The following is a 20,375-nucleotide window of genomic DNA, read 5'->3' on the forward strand; positions in this document are numbered from 1 at the left end:
AATTTGCTTGCTTAACCTAGAAGCTTAAAGAGCTTAGAGTTGAATCAGTTCTGGGCATGAGTCCCATGAGGGACAGGAACCAAGGTCAACTGGATTAACTTCTGAGTGCTTAGCACTCTGCTTGGCACCTAGTAAGTGCTTAATAAATATCATCGTTATAATACCCAATTGTCCATCCGCATTCATTCATGGAGTAGTTTGGACTGTTCTTCTAGGACAGAGGGTTACATTACTCAGAACCCTATATTAAGAAAAAATGTGGATAGGGAATGTGTCTGTTTATTATTTTGTACTTTCCCAAGCTTTAAGTACAGTGCTATGCTCACAGTAAGTGCTCCATAAATATGACTGAATAAATGAATGAATGATGTTATCCACATGCACACATGAACAACTGCTTTCTTTATCATGTCATGCTGCATCTATAATGGTTCACACTGTCAGAAGAAAGTGCACTGATTCTGCCATTTAGCCTAAGTAGAGTTACAGTTGTGAGTGCAGAAAATTGTACCAAGAATTCATGGTATGCAGACCATTGTATTAAGCAGCTGCAGTGTATGGAGCTCTCAACTACGACCTTTGGGAACATAATAGAAGTCAAGTTTTCTTCTCCCCCAATGGAGCGTCAGACATACACAAATTGTATATGTACAATTCTGTAGATGAAAGCAGGGGTATTAATTCACATTTGATGGCCCTCTTTGATTTGGGGCTGGGTCAAAACTACACACTGGATTGGGGGTAATTCTGGGTTTCACAGAGAAAAGAGCCTAGACAGACTCTCTCTGGACTGTAAGCTCTTTGTAGGCAGGGTATGTGTCTACTAATTCCATGATATTGAACTCTCCCAAGCCCTTAGTACAGTGCTCTGCACACAGTAAGTGCTCAATAAATACCACTGATGATGAAATGAGCCAGTTCTTACCAGTCCCACAGGTTACACTGCAATCTGTCCAGCTGCTATATTGCCAAAAGTACTCTGGCTTCTCAATGTCGTTTTCATGGCTGTCTTTCCGAATTGTGTACTCATATTTTATCCCAGGGTTATTCACCTGAAAGAGAAGCTGCAAGACAAAAGATGTGCTCATTTCAAACTCCATCATAACTTTTTATGAATAGTATGCATAGGGCGGCTTCCATTTCTTCCCTCATTATTTTGACCAGATTTCAGTCAACCCATCAGTTGTATTTACTGAGCACCTAACATGTGCAGGATGCTATGCTAGATGCTTGTGAGACTACAGCAGAGAAGTAAGCAACATTATTGGGGTCCTCAAGGAGTTTACAATCTATCTGATCTTAAAGAAAATTAGAGAATAAACCACAGACATTTAATAAATCTGAGCTCCCTTCCTATTACCTTTTGACTAGGCTTAAGTATTAAGTGTTTTGAGTATTAAGTGTTGCAGGCAGGTCATTTTTATCACCAACATTCAATTAGGTTTTGCTCTCTTATTCAAGTACCTGTTGGGGGGAGGGTGATTAGAAGAGGAAGGAAGGGGCCATCGACAAACTGTGGATGGGCCCACACAAAATGTTGGAAATCGAGAGAACTCTTCAGCAAGGCTGGTCCATACTCTCAGTTTTTTCCCCCACTATGGGTGACTCAAAATAGATAATGTTTTATGTCCTAAACACTTTCCCCACAGGCTGATTAGAACTCACTTGCATCTCTTTTTCCACTGGGACCAAAGCCAAAGAACAAATTAACTAGCTTCTCTGTCACAGACTTAAGGAAGCCTCTAATATTATATGAATCCCTGATTTTTTGAAACTCAATATGGAACAAAAACAACAAAATCAGGTTGCCTCTTAATACTTGGGCCCCATTTCTGACCGTAAGGCATGAAATTAGCTTGCCTCCCTTCGAAAACCTTCGGGCATCCTCTGTACTGTGAGCCCATTGTGGGCAGGGATTGTCTCTCTTTACTTAATGTATTGTACTTTCCAAGCGTTTAGTACAATGTTCTGCACACAGTAAGTGCTCAATAAATACGACTGAAATACAATTGAAAGAATCCCTGCAAGAGTCAGGGAGGGAACTCAAGCACTCTTGGGTAGGAGCTCTGAAGGTTTGGACTCTCGGTGGAATATTCGATCCTAGGGAAGGCCCTCCAGTGGAAAATCCTGGGTCCATACTCCTTCACTAGAGCTTTAACCCACATTAACCTCTGCACACTGGTTTGAACAAAAGGGAAAACCATGGGTAAAAAAATGTAAACGGAACTTCAATAAATAAGTTAACTATATGGTAACCAAAGATTCTCCTAGGCAGAATGATACATGAGGAAATATTTGAGGCTGGCAATCTGACAGAAAAATTTGGACTCCAGAAGGACAAGTACCTATTTTTGGATTAAAAGTGATTTAGGGGTGAGGGAGGAGAGGAAACAAGATAAACAACAAAGGGACTGGCTGCAGCTTTGCATAATGGCTGCCCATGGGTCTTCCTTAAGCAGCAGAAGGAGCACAGATTTCTTCGCATTATGAGCACACATTATAAAAGGGAAGAAAGGCAGCTGAGTGATGTAACCTGGCTGGAGGGACAATGAAAGAGTAAAGATTTCAGAGGTGGAAGATAACTTCTTGGTGGGCAGAACTAAGGTTCTAAAATGATTTCAGAGCAAAGAGAAGCAATTTAACATGGAGTATGGAGACATGAATAGTATGACTCACACAGCAGAGGAAACGGGTGACAGCTCATTTCAGTGACTCATTTGGGAGCCAGGTTGATATTTCCAATACCCTATGAGAGTTGGATTCCCTTTTCTTTTGCCTATGCCCAGCCCACAAACTAATCTCATTTAACTATTCACTAAGGAGAGAACAAGACAAAATGGTTATAAGCTGCATCACGAAGAACTTAAATTAGCCCTAAGGAAGCAAGTCTTAACTGAGGCCTGCTAGGCCCCAGAATGGAAAAGGAAAGATAATTTCTGGACAGATGTAAAATGAGGGCAGATTCACACAGATAGATTGTGTGATCCTACCTGAAGTCTTTGTCTGGCCCTGAACAGGTAACTGGGGATCTGCTGCTACTTGTCTAGACCAATCATCCCCAGAGTGGAAGAACAGTTACCCCAGAAACACCATCCCCTTGCCTCTCCAACCTTTATCTCTCTGAGGAGGCTGTGGCTGTTTGTAACTAGGGGCTGTCTGTCTGGAGCAGAGAACTCCCACTGTTTGTTTGCTTATCTTATCATTACACTTGCTTATCTTATCATTATATGTTTGGCTTTGCAATTTATTATTTGTCATTCATTTTATTGTTCTTTATATATGTCTACCATTGTGGAGCTCAGACTGAAATAGGAACCATGTATCATCTTATTACCCTGTATCTACCCCAATGCTTAGTGCACAGTTAGTGCTAAATAAATAGCATTATGACTGCTGTTCTTAAAACCCTTTGAGTTTCTTTCTTTCTTTATTTTATTGTGGCTTCAAAGTGTCTAGGCACTCATTACAGAACTTTGAATATAGAAAGCACTCAATAAATACTGAAGAGAAGCAGCTTGGCCTAGTGGATAGTGCACTGACGAGGGTTCTAATTCCAGCTCCGCCACTTGTCTGCCATGTGACCTTAGGTATGTCATTTAACTTGTCTGTGCCTCAGAAACTTCATCTGTAAAATGGGAATCGTAAGACTGTAAGCCCCATGTGGGACATAGATATTGTATCTACTCCAGTACTTGGGAAATAGTAGGTGCTTAACTGATACTATAAAAATATTGTTGAATCAAACAGTGTATTTATTGAGTGCTTATTCTGTGCAAAGCACTGTACTCTGTGCTTGAGAGATTACAATATAACAGAATTGGTAGACAAGTTCCCTGCCCACAAGGAGCTTATTCAATGAAGGAATGATAGTATTTTACCCTAAGAGCCAAAAATGAAGACAAATTTGGAGCAACAAAAGCTGGGGGATAGAATGAAACTCTGGATCTTCCCAATACTCATGCTAACAAGGGCTTCCTTTGTCTAGGTGGCAATGAAATAGGAACTGGGGTTTATTTTACATGTAGATGGTGATGGGAATACATTTAATCTGACCTAGTCCCCGTAGCTGACAACATGATCAGACCAAAATGATACATGTCTTTGCTATGAGCTAGCTTAAAGGGTCAGGAGTTTTTCTTTTGCACAGCTAAAGCTAACAAGTTCCAGAGTTCAATAGCTAAAAAAGAAAAAAAAGCAACTGCTGGATTTTCCTTTCTCAGACTATTCTGTAAATGTTAACCCTAGAAGTCAACTCTATGGTGGGGAAGAGCTTTGAGTCATCTTGAAATGACTCAAATTGGTGGCTTTCCAGGCTGTTAATAATAATAATGATGGCATTTGTTAAGCACTTACTATGTGCAAAGCACTGTTCTAAGCCCTGGGGAGGATACAGAGTGATCATGTCCCACGTGGGACTCACAGTCTTAATCCCCATTTTACAGATGAGGTAACTGAAGCACAGAGAAGTTAAGTGACTTGCCCAAAGTCACACAGCTGACAAGCGGCAGAGTCAAGATTAGAACTCACAACCTCTGACTCCCAAGCCCATGCTCTTTCCACTCAGCCACACTGCTTCTCTTAGCAAACCAAATCTTCCCCCGGCTCATCTCCTTCGAAATCCCTGCTGCCATCTTGGCCCAATACTCAAAATTAAAAAAAAAAATAGCTCCCAAGCCCACTCCATAACCCTCCAGATGAGACCCAGAAGTTCCCACCCAAATTCTGCTTTAGCAATGGTTCTTCACACCACATTACCTGGAGCCACACTGACTCATTGGTGGGGCCTGCTGCAATCAGATTTTCCAGGTCTCCTTTCCTGTCATACTGAAACACCGTTCCAGCTAGTTTATAGTCTCCATTCCACTGGATAATGAATCCCCCATTCAGGTAATACTTTTCTGGGTCTTCGCTCCTTACAGCCAGGAAGTTTCCAGCTTCTTCAATTTCCTCAACTTTGATGCCCCTGGCTCCTTTTGGAATCAGCCCAATGTCCACATAACCTAGGGGGATAGAGCAGGTGAATGAAGAGAGGTCCCATTTTTAGTGGCTGCTTCCTACATCTCAGAGGTCTCTCTGAAGACCCCTGTCTCTGGTCCCTCAGCCCTAAAGGATGGAGAAGGGTAGCCATAGTGAATTTTCAGGACACTTTACCCATATGGCCAAGATTAGGACTTTCCTCAGAAAAACCTTCAACTGAGAGATTCCTTGCAACCTGACGAATCAGAAAAGTAGTGAGAAAAGATATGTTTGAAGTAAAAAAAAAAAAAATTTAAATGGTATTATTACTGAATTCTTGTCAACATGAAACAGCATGGCCTAGTGGAAAGGGCATGGGCCTGGGAGTCGGAGAACCTGGGTCTTAATCCTGGCTTTGCCATTTGCTTGCGGTATGACCCAGGGCAAGTCACTTAACTTCTCTGTGCCTCAGGTTCCTCAATTGTAAAATAGGCATTAAATCCTACAACCTCCTACTTATACCGTGAGCCCCATGTAGGACAGGGACTGTGTCCAACATGATAAAACTTGTATCTACCCCGGCACTTAGATCAATGCTCGATATATAGTAAGTGCTTAACACATAATGATAATAATAGTAATAATAATAATTTTTTAAAATCCCCTACACCATCATCAGTTTCCTGAACATGGGCTCTGAAAATAGTCCTGGCCACCTTCTTAGAGGTGCACTGCTCCATTTGAACCATTCTACTTTACACCTTGGACCAGCCGTGGTTCAGCAGTAGTATTGGCCTATTGAAAAAAGCATGGACTGGGACTGAGGCGATCCGGGTTCTAATTTCAGCCTTGCCACTGGCCTGTTGGGAGATCTTAGGAAGGTCATGTGACTTCTCTGTGCCGCAGGTTTCCTGGGGGTAAAACACCTGCTCTCCCTGCTTCTTCGACTATGAGATTGCCTGGGACGGGGACTGTGTCCAGTCTCTTATCTCGATTCTATCCAGCATGAAGCACAAGTGCTGTAATCATACTGTCAGTAGTCGTAGAATTGATGGTAATAGTAGAATTACCAGCAATAGAAGTGGGAGTAGCTCTTAATGAGCATCCTCTGGGTGCAAAGCACTTTCTAGGTACTTGGGAAGTACGAAACCAAGGAATGCCATATTGTACTTGGGAAGACCAAAGGATATTCACAGGTAGACTATCCCAATAAATAACTGGATGTACGATTGAATCTACAATCTCCTAGATGCTTTATGCCACAGTCAGCCTATTTGGGGGCTTGTGGATCTCCAGAGTGGGGCCATTTAGCTCTCTACCTTCTGGGATCCTCAACAACTCTGCTGCTGGCCAACAAGAGGAATGCCCACCCAACTCTGGGGAAGCACAGGGAAGAAATGACAGGGCAGTAGTGTGAAGAGAGGAAAGCTATTAACGATTGTTAGTGATGGTACAGGGAATGAGGTGCACGGATTGGGGCTGTCAGTGGGGCTACTAGTGTCAGGAGGGGAGTAGCATAAGGAGTATCACAGGGTCTAGTTAGAAGCCTCAGTTGTACCATTACAGCTCCAGTGCCTACTTAATAAGACTCTCTTTCTGGTATGTGCCGCTGACCAGCAGTGAATGCCCTGAACTTGCTTTCGACATACCACCACCTTATCTAGTAATGTACCAACAATGACTTCATCAAATACAGGCCATTAAATACTAGAAGTTCTCATTGATTTTTTCCAGCAGGATGTAACTGAGTTCCTTCTGTATGCAGAGCTCTGTACTGGATGCTTAGGAGAGTACAAGAGCTGCTGGTCCTTGTCCTCTTCCCAAAATGTTCACGTTGGCTAGCAAGGGGAACTCGGGAGGTGTCCTGAAGGCAGTTTCTGTGGCTGAATCAGTCCCCGGGATCCTATGCAATCAATCAATCATATTTATTGAACGCTTACTGCCTGCAGGCTCTGCACTATGTGCTTGGGAGAGTATGATATGGCAGAGTTGGTAAAGGGGTTCCCTGCCCACAAGGAGCTTCCAGTTTAGAGGGGGAGACAGACACTAAAATACATTAGGGCTATACAGATAAGTGCTGTGGGGCTGAGAGGGGAAGTGAACAGATGGTACAAATTCAAGCGCAAAGGTGACAGAATGCAATCTCAACTGATTGCAACCCCTCTAGGCTGTGAACTTGTTGTGGGCTATAATGTGTCCGATTGTTGTTACACTGTACTCTCCCAAGCGCTTGGTAGAGTGCTTTACACACAGTAAGCACTCAATAAATATGACTGAATGAACAAATGAATCCTAAGGGCCGGCACCAGTTTAGACATGGTCGAGTAGGTGCCCATTTTGGGCAGTTTACACCCTGCTGCTAGCTGGAGCAGTCACTCTCTGCCCTTCTTTTATCTTTACATGTCCAGGGGTTTGCATTCATAGTTCTCTGTGGCTTGGGATTCACCCCCACGGCTGGCCCAAGTAAATGTGTTTATCTTGATGTTTAAAGATCGGGTTCTAGCAAAAACCACACAAATACATTTTCCCCACATCACCCTCGTCCTCCACTTATTTTACTTTACCAAATCCTTCACTCTGGGTGAACATCCTCTTCACAGTCTGGCAGGCTGAACCATCCCCCAAACAGACTCCACAACCATCTTCTGTCGCATTGGAATCTATTTCATAATCACAGCCAACCATCTGAAAGAAAAGAGAATTTCAGGATCAGTGTATTGTTCATCGGATACTGTTCAAAGCCACTGACTTCACTGCATTTATGTTTCAGCCCCACTAATTTTTTTTGTCTTGTCTTATGCTGTCGAGTCGTCTCTGACTGTCGAGTCGTCTCTGACCCATAGCGACATCATGGACACATCTCTCCCAGAACAGCCCACCTCCATCTGCAATTGTTCTGGTAGTGTATGCATAGAGTTTTCTTGGTAAAAATATGGAAGTGGTTTACCATTACCTCCCTTTTTACAGGGGTACAAATATTTGGAGGTGCAAGCTCACATTTTTTAGGTATAAAGGGAAAGAGTAATACTCTCTCAAACACCTGTGTGCAAAAAAGAACTGGGAAAGAACTACATGGATAAAGACATAGTCTCTGATGCCTAAGAATAATGTGGGGCAGGAAGAAGGAGACTGACAAATTAGGATGGGTGAAACAAAGATATGAAAGACAAGGACGATGACAAAAAAAGTCTATAGGAGCTGTGGAGCTTTAGGACCTCAAAGCTGAGTGCTCTGCATACAGTAAGCTCTCAAGTATGATTGATTATTGAGCCACAGAATGAAAATAAGATATCTTCTCTCCCTACCTTTTAGAATGGGTGCCCCTTATGGGAGAGGGACTGCATGTGATATGACTATTTTATATCACAATAATAATAATAATAATGGCATTTGTTAAGCACTTATTATGTGCCAAGCACCGTTCTAAGTACTGAGGTAGATACATGTGGGACTCACACTTTTAATCTCCATTTTACTGATGTGGTAACTGAGGCACAGAGAAGTTAAGTGACCTGCCCAAGGTCACACAGTAGACAAGGGACGGAGGTGGGATTAGAACCCATGTCCTCTGACTTCCAAGCCCGTGCTCTTTCCACTAAGCCACTCTGCTTCTCTTATATTTACCTCAGTAGGTAAAGTAGCATAGTAAGCTGCATAATAAATCTTAATATATGCCAATACAAATTAACTAGCAACTCATACCTGATTTGCTTTGGAATTTACTAATTTGCATGGCTGGATCAAATCTTGATATGCATTGGAAAGGAAAGAAATTTATCTTTTAATCAAAAGTAGGGCTAAAGTAGTTTCAATAAATCTGAGGAACTAAAATGTCAAGCTTTCAGAACTTCTATGAACAAGTCAAGTTTAAGCCTCATATATTAGGATGACCTTTCTGCAGCATATTCCCTGGAACTTTGCATTCTGTCCTGATGTCATCTGGCCAAAGGTGTGTCTGCAGCCTAAGACTCCCGCCTCATTAATAAGTGATTTATAAATATCTTCCCAGGTTGAGGAGAGATTAAAAATTGGAAGAACATAAAATTTTCCCTGGGAGTGCAAAGGTTAGTGGCAGTCACGAGGGTGACAGTTATCCAGCTAATGGGAACGTCTGTGATCTGAGCCCAAAGGAAAATGAACCGTACACATGGCCTCCTAACAAGGTTCTTGTTCAGCTCTCAGTCAACGGGCTCCTACCATCTGCCATTACTGAGAAGGCTGAGAAAACAATCAAAATTAAGGTAGTCAGACGGCATCTTCTTCTTCTATAAAGGATAGTTATAGACTTTATATTTATGTGCATGAATGAATGTAATTACCCATCCACCTACTGGCATTTGAACCATATTGGACTAATAGAAACATTTTAGAGGGCCCATTCTGGTGATGGGAGTGTGTGCTTCATTTCAGAAGAGAGAATCTGGTAACTGAGTTATTTGGGAATGTGATTTAAATGTTTAGTTAATAGGAACTAGAGAACTGTTTCACTTGAAGCATATATTATGGAGATATCCCACCGTTTTCCCGAGACCTACTCTTTCAGTCATTCAGACTCTGATTTCACTTCTCTTCTGGCTTGCCCTGTGGAGAATGACTGCTGTACCATTTTCTCTCACATGGATTGAGCAAGCCAGGATTAAAGGAATTTCACTCACAACTTCACCACATCCCTCTCCTCTCCTACTACAACTCAGCCCACACAGTGCTCTCCTCCAGTATCAACCTACTCACTTCATCCGTTCATCTCTCTCACTGTCTATCCTTCGCTCAGTTTCTCCCTCCCAACTGGAACTCCCCCCAACTTTCACGACAGACCATTACTGTCCCTATTTATAAAGACCTAATTAAATTACATCTCCTCCAGGAAGCTTTCCCTGACTAATCTCCCATCCCCAACCAACCTCCCCCCAACATTTTCCTTAATACAACACCTATGCATTTGAGTCCATACCCACTACTCATTCCACCTCCCATCTCCACAGCACATATGTACATATCCTTTATGCTCGGATGCTTTCCATACTTATAATTTGTTTTAATGTCTGTCTCCCCTGCTAGAATGTAAGCTCCTGGAGGACAGGGATCAAGCCTATTCTCTTGTACTCTCCCAGGTATTTATTAAGCAGTCATTGAGTGCAGAGTACTGTACTATATCCTTGGGAGAGTATAATGCAGCAGAATTGGTAGACATGTTCCCTGTCGACAAGGAGTTTACGGTCTGTCTATACATAAATTATGGAATTGTGCATAAGTGCTGTGGGACTGAGGGTGGGATGAATATCCAGGGCTCAAAAGATGCTTATCCAAGTGCATAGATGACACTAAAGGGAGAGGAGGTGGAGAAAAAAGGGGTTTAGACTTTAGGTTCTAGAGGTAAACTCCTTGTGAGGCAGAAAACATGTCTACCAACTCTCATCTACTATACTCTCTCCAGCACTTAGTACAGTATTTGCATACAGGAAGCACTCAAATACTACTGATTGATTAGTTACCTCAGAGTCAGGGCAGCATTAATCCCACCCCTGTGGGTCCAGGGGATAATGGATTGTGAAGGGCCATCAATGGGGTGCATGCTGTTACTATATCACACAGCAAACGGTGTCATTCCCGCCCTTTCCCCAGATTTTCACTCTGATCCTGCCTCACCCCAAAGTCATTCAATTGCCTTCTGTTGAACTTTTCCCCACACACTTCCCCATCCTTTCCTCCCTAACCCACTCATTTGAAAGGCACGGAGCAGTTAGCCAGCTAATAATAATAATAATAATGTTGGTATTTGTTAAGCGCTTACTATGTGCCAAGCACTGTTCTAAGCGCTGGGGTAGACATAGGGGAATCAGGTTGTCCCACGTGGGGCTCACAGTCTTAATCCCCATTTTACAGATGAGGGAACTGAGGCACAGAGAAGTTAAGTGACTTGCCCACAGTCACACAGCCAAGTGGCAGAGCTGGGATTCGAACTCATGAGCCCTGACTCCAAAGCCCGTGATCTTTCCACTGAGCCACGCTGCTTCTCCGGCTGAGTAGTGAGTGGCCTCCCTGATCCCCACTCTCCTTACCTAGAGAGTACTGAAGGCTGGAGAGCTGTTTGTGTGCCCATTAACTATCACTCATCACCATCTCTGAGAAAAATTTTGAAAAATCACTAAAGTCCCATTAACAATTATGGGGGCTGTAGTACCACAGTCATACACACCATTAACTAAATGAGGAGTTCTTTAACTGTGAATCTTGTTCTGCTGAATGCCTTAATGGTTTTTCAACTTTAGTGAAGAATCTGACTAGTTTATTTTGAACCAAAGGCTTGTTTCCTGAACACTTCTTTTGCACATTTTGAGGTTTGCTCTCCATTAGTTTGTTCTTCAATCATTTTCAGAAATTAATTTTCATTTTTTAACTGATGCAGGGAATAATTCCCCTTTTTTTTTTATTTGGCAGCAGGCATCTGTGCACATTGCACGGGGGTGGCTATTCCCCCGTTTAGACTGTGAGCCCGTTACTGGGCAGGGATTGTTTCTATCTGTTCCTAAATTATACATTCCAAGCGCTAAATTTAGTGCTCTGCATATAGTAAGCACTCAATAAATACTGTTGAATTAATGAACCTGAAGTAAGGTCCTAAACCAGAGTAACTGTAAATTTGAGTTGTATGTATCAGTGGGAAGGTTGTAACCTGGGATATGCCCATACTGTAAAGTCACAAAAACACAAAAAAGAAAAACAAAGTACTCTAGGGTACAGTAAAGCTGAGGCAGAAGTAGGGAAGTGTGGCCATATTACATTCTGATCGATGCCATTTGCATTTCAGAACTGCTTCTTCTTCTTACCCCAGATCTGCTTGTGCCACCATGGAGATTTTTTTATAATAATAATAATAATGTTGATATTTGTTAAGCACTTACTATGTGCAGAGCACTGTTCTAAGCGCTGGGGTAGATACAGGGTAATCAGGTTGTCCCATGTGAGGCTCACAGTTAATCCCCATTTCACAGATGAGGTAACAGGCACAGAGAAGTTAAGTGACTTGCCCACAGTCACACAGCTGACAAGTGGCAGAGCCAGAATTCGAACCTATGACCTCTGACTCCCAAGCCCAGGCTCTTTCCACTGAGCCATGCTGCTTCTCTCTTTTATATCTAGAACAGATTAGAACATTCCCTAATTCTTCCACTGTGTTATGTCCAAGTCATGTAATAAAAACACATGTTTTGAGAACATCTGTGCATTCGTCTTCCTTCACCTAGACTGGGAGCCCTTGGGAGTCATGGGCAATGTAATAATTGATTTATCTTCTATTTACCTCAGTTCAGCACTGGACACATAGTAAATGTTGTATCCACTAATAATGATGATCATAATCATTTTAGTTATTCAAGGCTCTTAGATAAGAGGATAATTATTTCTGTGACACACTCTCTGAAGTGAGTTTTTTTCTTCTCTTCCTGACTTTTGTTCAAAGGAATGAACGTTTTCTGGGTGAATGAATTCTCCAAAGAGGGGAAAAAAAAGAGAAAAAAATGACATTAACACTAAATAGCCTGAATAATTCTCATTTTTCTCACGTACCCCCAACCGCCTCAGTCCCTTCTCACAGGCAGAACACTGACGGGGCTCAGAGGGCTTTTTTTGCTAATACTTTTCTGCAAGTGACCCCTGAAATTTTAATGATTAGGATCATTTTAAGAAACACAGCACTGATTCAGGGATAAACAGTGCATACGTATTAATTTGGAAAATTTGACAATCTATAGGGTGTCCTCCCTACTAAAGCCCTCCATCCACCTTAAAAGTAATTTTGACAATAAAAACATCCCCTGAAAATTTGTTTTCACTGTTAAAATGTTAAGAAACTATTAAACATTGTTGAAGTCTTAGATCTTGGTGTTTGCCTTTGGTAGGGGCTGGAAGAGAACCTAAGGGAGCTGGGATGACACATAGACCTGATGAGCCTGTGGAGTGTCAAGGAGTGCCTTGTCCGTGAGCTTCCTGCATCCAGCCTCGAAAGACTTGGGTAGCCTTGAGCAGGACCCCCAAATCTGCATGAGAATAATGGGAGATATGGAGAAAGGGTTTTAAGGCCCAGCAGAGGCTGACTGGACTCCAGGGTCTCCGAAAGTGGCTCCCTGGCTCTCCTACGGCCCGGATTTAGGGCTGACAAACCCTAGTAACGTTACACCTGCATATACAGTGGCCCTGCCTCCATCCGCTGCACATGCCATCCCTCTAGTTAAAATGCCTTTCCCACTCCTCTTCTCCAAACCATCTTCCTTAACAACTTCAAGAATCTAACGACCCATCTCCTCCCAAGAAGTTTTTCAGAGTGATCCCGCTACACCCAGTTCTCCCTAGGACTTGTTGATATTCCTTTAAAATGCACAATTACATATACTCATTCTTGGCTTTACAAATCTTTTCTTGGGTTTGTTTTTTTCTCAACTCCCCCTTAGGGCAGTAATGTCTCAGGAGTGGCCCATGCTGATGCTATGATGGATTCTCCCATTCAACAGTAACAAAAAAAAAAAAGCCTGGCTGGTGCTTCCAGTGCATTTGAAATGTGGGGACAGGTTGGGAAGTCCATGGCTGTGCAGAGGTAGGGCAAGTGAAGGTTAATGCTGGTGGCCCTCCAAACTGTAAGCTCATCCTCTAGATTTTAAGCTCACTAATTCTGTTGGTTTTGTTGGCTCAAGGAATCACTTGTCTGAAAAGACAAGAATCACAGGGACAGAGGATCATTCCCAACCCTTACAGCGATACACTCTATTCCCTGGACAGGTCAATTCTCCCTCTTCATGTCGGCTTTCTTGTAAGGTGGGGAGTGGGTACGTTCCAATCTGCTAAGCAGGTGCATGTGAGGAATGGCATACTGAAGGACCGAGGTGAAAATCAATTCATTAGAGTATTATCAAAAGTGCTCTGAACAGTAGTTTCATAGAGAAGCAGCGTGGCTTAGTGGCAAGAGCCTGGGATTGGGAGTCAGAGGTTGTGGGTTCTAATCCCAGCTCCACCACTTGTCTGCTGTGTGACTTTGGGCAAGCCACTTAATTTCTCTGAGCCTCAGTTACCTCATCTGTCAAATGGGGATGAAGACTGTGAACCCCACATGGGACAACCTGATTAACTCATATCTACCCCAGCACTTAGAACACTGCTTGGCCCATAGTAAGCGCTTAACAAATGACAACATTATTATTAGTATTATTATTATTTTGAGCATAATGGGCACTGATAAATGAATAGCTCTTCACAAAGGGACACAATATATGCTGCTAATGATAATAAATCTTTGGTGCTTAACTTTTCATCCTGCTTTCACTTCATCATGGGTAGCTACATTCCAAAGTCTGAGCCACATCTTGTTTTTAAGTATTCAAACTTCTCTCCAACTTCATGCTTCCTTTTATAAAAATAAGGATAATAATTATGGTATTATGGTATAGAAATATCCATCACAGATATCTGTCTTGTTATATATCCCCTCCATCACAGAACTCCAAAGGAAAGGTAGTCAGAATAGTAGGAATAGTTTTTCTTAAAAGCTTACTGTATGCAGAACACTGTTCTGAGTGCTGGAAGAGAATATACAGATAGGAATGAGACACAGTCTCTGTCCCTCAGGGTCTAGTTCAGTATCATCTGTCTGATGGGAAGTAATGATTTAGGAAAGGAAAGTTATTCCTGTGAAGCATTCTGATTATTTACCTGCTGGCATGTTTGTTTGCCATCTGAAATAATTGCATTTTTAAAAATGATGGAATTGTTTTTCTTTTTGTCTCTAAAGATCATGAATTATAGTCTACTTGAAGCATACTTATTGCATAGAAAAGTTACTTTATCAGTGAGAAGAAAACCACATTGTTGTATATTAGATTAGACTAAGAGATAGGACAATTACCCCCATCCTTTTGTCTTCCTTACTTTGCCACTCAGGATGGGTGGGAACAGGCATGGGAGACAGGAGGGTGGTCTTGAGGGACTGTGGCCATCAGGGCTGCTGCGGGGGAGAAGACAGGCAGAGCTGACCCTTGGGGAGAAAGTATTACTAAGGTGACATCTCCTCTAAGAGGCCTTCCCCAGTTATGTCTGCTTTTCCCCAGCTCGCTCTCCCCTCTGCATCATCAATGCACTTTAATCTGTGATCATTTGATATTACCCCATCACCAACCCTGCAGCATTTATGTATATATCTTTAAATTATTTATCAGTATTAATGTCTGTCTACCCCTCTAGACTATAAGCTCATTATGGGCAGGAAATGTGCCCACTAATTCTGTTGTATTATATGCTCCCAAGCATTTAGTACAGTGCTCTGTACATAGTAAGCACACAATAAATGTGATTGATTGAGGGGCCTTGGGGTGAACCAACTCTTTTTGTTCAAACTTTGTAAACTTCCTCTGATACTTGAAGATAATACCTTGTAACCCTCTCTCTCTCTCTGTCATTCAAATACACACACACCCCTCCCTCCCACTTGGAGGGTTCATAATCTTTTTTAAAAAATGCCATTAATGCAGCAAATTGGATCTTTTCAGATCTGAAAATAGTCCCAAACATTAATTTTTTTAAAATACAAAAACCCTACAAAATTGTACTCTCCTATTCCAGTTATTGGGGTAGCTACCACTGGATACACTTCAAAAAACACATTTTGCAGATGAAACTCTGATAAACTAGCCCGAGGCAAGATGCAGTTTATATGAATGGCATCTTGAAGGAGCAGGCTCTAGCCTTTCTGTTCTTTGTACTATGTGCAGACAGGTCCAGTTAAGGTTAGCTATTAATGATGAAGCCTTAAAGAGCTCAAAAAAACTCAATTGTGTTTTAGAGTTGACAGGGACTGAAGGGAGAGAAATGATACTGAAGTTAATGTACCTTCAAAGGGTTCCCAATTTGTTCTTAGAAAGTAGTTTATTCCCTGAAAAACTTTCCAAAGTACATACTACTTATTCCAATTCTTTTCAGGTGCCTGAAATAATTTCGTATTGGAAACCTTTCAAATTAGTGGAATAATTAGGGCTGGTTGTCTTTAGAGATTTTTTCCATAACCATTATTTTTATCACTAATGTAGTATTTTCCCATACTCTATGAGTTTATGTGAATTCCCAAGGGACTTGAAGTACATTGCCAAGACTATTTTATACCATAGGGAAATTGGTCGCATCAGAAGAGAAAAAAAATTGTTAAGTCCCAAGACAATTATCCAGGGCAGTTAAACCTAAACTCCACTGGAAAGTTAAAGATTGGTTTTGCATATCATTTTCTAGTGTTAGAGGAAAAACTTCTAAAAAATTGTAATTTTTCTGGATTTAGTGGGGATCAGTAGACACTCTCTAATTGTTTCTTTGCGATAACACAAGGACTTTTATCCTCCAGAGGGTTAATTGCCATATTATAAGCTCTCACCTCACAACACTATCTCCCCCACTGCCCTGTCTCAAGGACAGCCTCACCTTCTCTCAGTCTTTCCATCTCACAAGAGGACGGAGTTGGCCCACAGTGGGCCCCAGTTTCCTTCCCATTCTCTAACCCCCACTTGTTCTTTCTTTCGTCTCCACTGAGTCCTACATCACCTATCTTTATAACCTTCTACCACAACTATTTGTCGTTTTCCTGACAGATTTTGATGCCTTTCTCACCTTCCCACTCTTTCCCTTCTCCTACTCGGATCCTAGGAGATTTCAACCTCCATCTTGATGATCCCTTCGACCTCCTTGCCATCCATTTCCTTTCAGTTCTCAATCCTGTTGACCTCGGCTTAATTTCACCTCAACAACAAATGAGTGTGGACAAACACTAAATCGGGTCATCTCAAAATGCTGTGCTGTCCCTAACCTCATCAACTCTGATTTACCACTTTCTAACCACAATCTATGACCCGCTACCTCATCCTCACCCCTACCCCAGTATACTTGGTCATCACCCCCTATAGTGTCCATCACACTCTGAACCCACTATTTTAATATAGAGATGGATGATGCATCTCATTTGGAGGAACAGTTGTACGATTAGGCCCTCATTAAACCTTGAAAATACAAAGCACCATTGCAATTTGCCTAAACAGAGGAAGAAGTTGTGGTTCAATAGTATTTATTCAATAGTATTTATTGAGCGCTTACTATGTGCAGAGCACTGTACTAAGCGCTTGGGATGAACAAGTCGGCAACAGTAGTGGTCTCTCCACTACCTGCTAAAATTTGGCGATTAAGAAATTCTGCATCAATTTTAAAGAACAATTTACAGAAATGACTGATATTAATAGATAGAGGCACTTAAAGGTGTGAACAGGGGTTCAGAAATAGCTTACTACCAGCTACTTTATGAAAACAAGAAGTCACTGGTGATTAAACTAAGAGAAGCAGCAGGTCCTACTGGAAAGAGTCTAAGCTTGGGAGTCGAAGGACCTAGGTTCTAATCCCAGATCAGTCACATCTGCTGTGTGACCTTGGGCAAGTCACTTAATTTCTCTGTGCCTCAGTTACCCCATCTGCAAAGTAAGGATGATGACTGTGAGCCCCACGTGGTACATGGACTGTGTCCAATCTAATTATCTTGTATCTATTGTAGCACTTAGTACACTGACACACAATAGATGCTTCTGAAGTGCCATTAACACAAAATACCATTTAAAAATAACTAATTGGACAGATTCATCACTAAAGTTGTAAAACCACTCCCACAGCTGGCAGAACAAACTCTTACTTTGACGGCCTCCTGCAAAGATCCCTAGTCGTACTACAACTCTTCATTAAGTTCATGTTGTGATGTTTACATAATGGCATAGGAAAGTTTATCATAATCACTATAGCACATAAAAATTTTTTTATAATTTTTTCAGAGGTTTTGCAACAGATCACAGTGGAAAAACACACCCCAGGAAACAGCTGTTCACTATACATTCACTTTTTGGGGGACACTTCATGATTGTATTCTGGCTAGGTCTGTTCTTTGTAACTGCTTGGGAGGCAAAGTGCTAGGCATATAGTAAGCATGGTTCCAGTAGTTTTGATGATAAATGCTGTGAGATGTTGTCAACCCAATCTATTAAAACTGAATGGCAGTTGATGCAGGGTGGCTAGGATAAACCATGGTGGGATGATTTTGATCCCACTTGAGAATTCTCATAAAACACAAAATAGATCCCATGAACTCCTAAAACAAATACAATGAGAATGCGTGTGTCAAACTATTGCTTCCTTTGGCTAAGCATGACTTTGATCCTGTGAAATTGTAGATAAGGAAACATACCCAATACCTTACACATGCCATTAATACAGATATTTCTGTTGTTGCTTCCTTCAAAGCAAGGTGTACCATCAGCAACAGCATCTAGCATTTTCTCAGAAAATTGGCCATCTATGGGTCGGCAATAGAGTTCGCAGGGTCGTTCTGGGATAAAAAACAAAGAGACTATCAGTGTGGCATTTTCGATGTTCAGTGACTTGTTTTAAGCAACCCTTGCTTAACAATGCAGAAGGCATCTGGCACCTCCGAAGGACCTTAGAATGGGAAGTCTGTGAGTGAAACATCATCTTGTTTGTATGCCAATCAGCTGGACTTCACTTCCCTCATTGCAAACCACATTGAGGGAAAAAAAAAATCTCATGGCCTGAGTTTTCTCCAAATTTCTGGCTAGGAATCTTGCTCTTGTCAGATTCTTTCAGTGGAATCTGAAAATGCTGAGCTCTAGATTTATGTATACCTACAGAGACAGTTTATATACTTAGGCATAGAACACATATAGACAGGGGTAGACAGGGGTATATCTTTCCTTCAGGTTAATGGCCTCATGCTATTACTCCCTGTGGCCAAATAAAGCAAAAATGGGCAAATAATAAATCTCCTCCGGATCACATAAAGCTTATCCTTGTTCTTATTCCAGTGCTCATTTCGGAATGTCCCTAACTCCCAAGGGAGAAGGAGATCAGGTCTGGGCCCTGACTTCTCACTTGGCTGCCCTGGCCCACACCATGGGCATTTTGGGGCTGGGGGTTCAGGTTGGCGGAGAGGCAGTCACTGACTCAGGAGTTGCTGATGTTGGTTTAGACCTTCTGAAACACCAGAGCCTCCCATTAATTGTTCCTTTTCCCCACCAGTTCCATGGTCCCAAAGGGCTACCCCTCTGCTTGATTAATGAGAAGCAACACCTATGATACATTCACAACCCAACAAACAGACCAAATACATAATCTGTAAAACAGTCTCGGCTTTCCACTTCACTGAATCCGCCCTTGCAGTCTCAGTTCCTTTGTCCTGCCTCTGTGATTCTCTCACTGCTAACAAATTCAGGATTCAATGAGCCATCTCTAGGCAAATGAGGCAGCCCAAGCATATGGACTTGTGAGACAAGTAGGATAGTGGGGTTGGCTCCAGTGATGGAAAAGTCAGGGGGAGGATGGGGTTTGTGGGGGATGATGAGGAGTTCTGTTTTGGACATGTTAAGTTTGAGGTTTAAAGTTTAGGTTTGTTTCTCCTGGTTTCTTAAGCAAAATTGAAAACTATAGAAGATGTGGCAAACATTATTGGCATACCAGGACTAAAACTTTACCAGCATATGCCAATGTGTCCACCCTCCCCAGGGTTTAATGGAAGTAGTGTTCTTTTCTTCCCACTTAGCAGAAAACTTTACCTACTATAGGGATGAACTATTTTTAAAACTGTTCCTTGGAACACCTAGGAAGACATTATTGCTTTGAAACCTTCTACAGCCTACTTATCAGGTCATTACTGTAATTGCCACATTCCAGCTCCTCTCTCAGGAAAGGACTGTGCTTAAATGCCATGATCCTCTTGTATATTTCCTTCCTCTCCTACCTGATCTGCACCTCATTTTGGACAATGCTTTTTCCATTTGGGTTTTTGAAATTAAGACCTGCTGATCTTTAATGCCAATCATCTTTGCAACTGAAATTAGATTGAAATGTAATGCAGTGAGGATAGCAGATCGGCTTTGCTCGCTGGCTGTTATGAAAATCCAGAAAATGCTTCCATCAAAAGATGTTTCTGTGGGAAAAAAATTCCTTAGGCTATTTTTTGAAAGGAAAAGAAAAAGCACCCTGCTCTTTAGGATTTGGAATTTACTTATTTTTTTTTAAGTGGGATTGATGATTACATTCACCTTGAATTTTGGATTGTGAGCATCAAAAGAAACAAAGACCATGTTTAATTCCCACTTCTGTGTTTTCTCCCAGTGCTTAGTAGAGTGTTCTTCACATAGTGTTTAGTAAATACAATTATAACTACTACTAATTGAAGTAGCTTCAATTCATTGACATAGCTTTGGGAGGTATGAGGACATCTAATCAGGTTCATCTGACTGGAATTCTCCCCTTGCCTGAGGGGCAGCTGTTTATTCTAGATTATGTATATGCTGCAAAACTACAATTGTTCAAAATCCACTTGCATGTTCCATAACCCAGGA

The 20,375-nt window shown here is 41.8% G+C and overlaps 1 protein-coding gene across 1 annotated transcript in view; it reads right to left on the reverse strand.

Moving 5' to 3' along the window:
• Positions 1-20,375, reverse strand: part of ADAMTS12 (ADAM metallopeptidase with thrombospondin type 1 motif 12) — a 318,713-nt gene that overhangs the window by 84,045 nt on the left and 214,293 nt on the right. The window contains exons 13-16 of the mRNA XM_029058942.2: positions 18,210-18,343; positions 7,521-7,641; positions 4,756-5,000; positions 926-1,064 (exon numbers count right to left, since the gene is read on the reverse strand). Coding sequence (XP_028914775.1) covers positions 926-1,064; positions 4,756-5,000; positions 7,521-7,641; positions 18,210-18,343 — 639 coding nt within the window. The remainder of the gene's footprint in view (positions 1-925; positions 1,065-4,755; positions 5,001-7,520; positions 7,642-18,209; positions 18,344-20,375) is intronic.

The sequence above is a fragment of the Ornithorhynchus anatinus genome, chromosome 3 (assembly GCF_004115215.2).
Source record: "Ornithorhynchus anatinus isolate Pmale09 chromosome 3, mOrnAna1.pri.v4, whole genome shotgun sequence".
NCBI lineage: Eukaryota > Metazoa > Chordata > Mammalia > Monotremata > Ornithorhynchidae > Ornithorhynchus > Ornithorhynchus anatinus.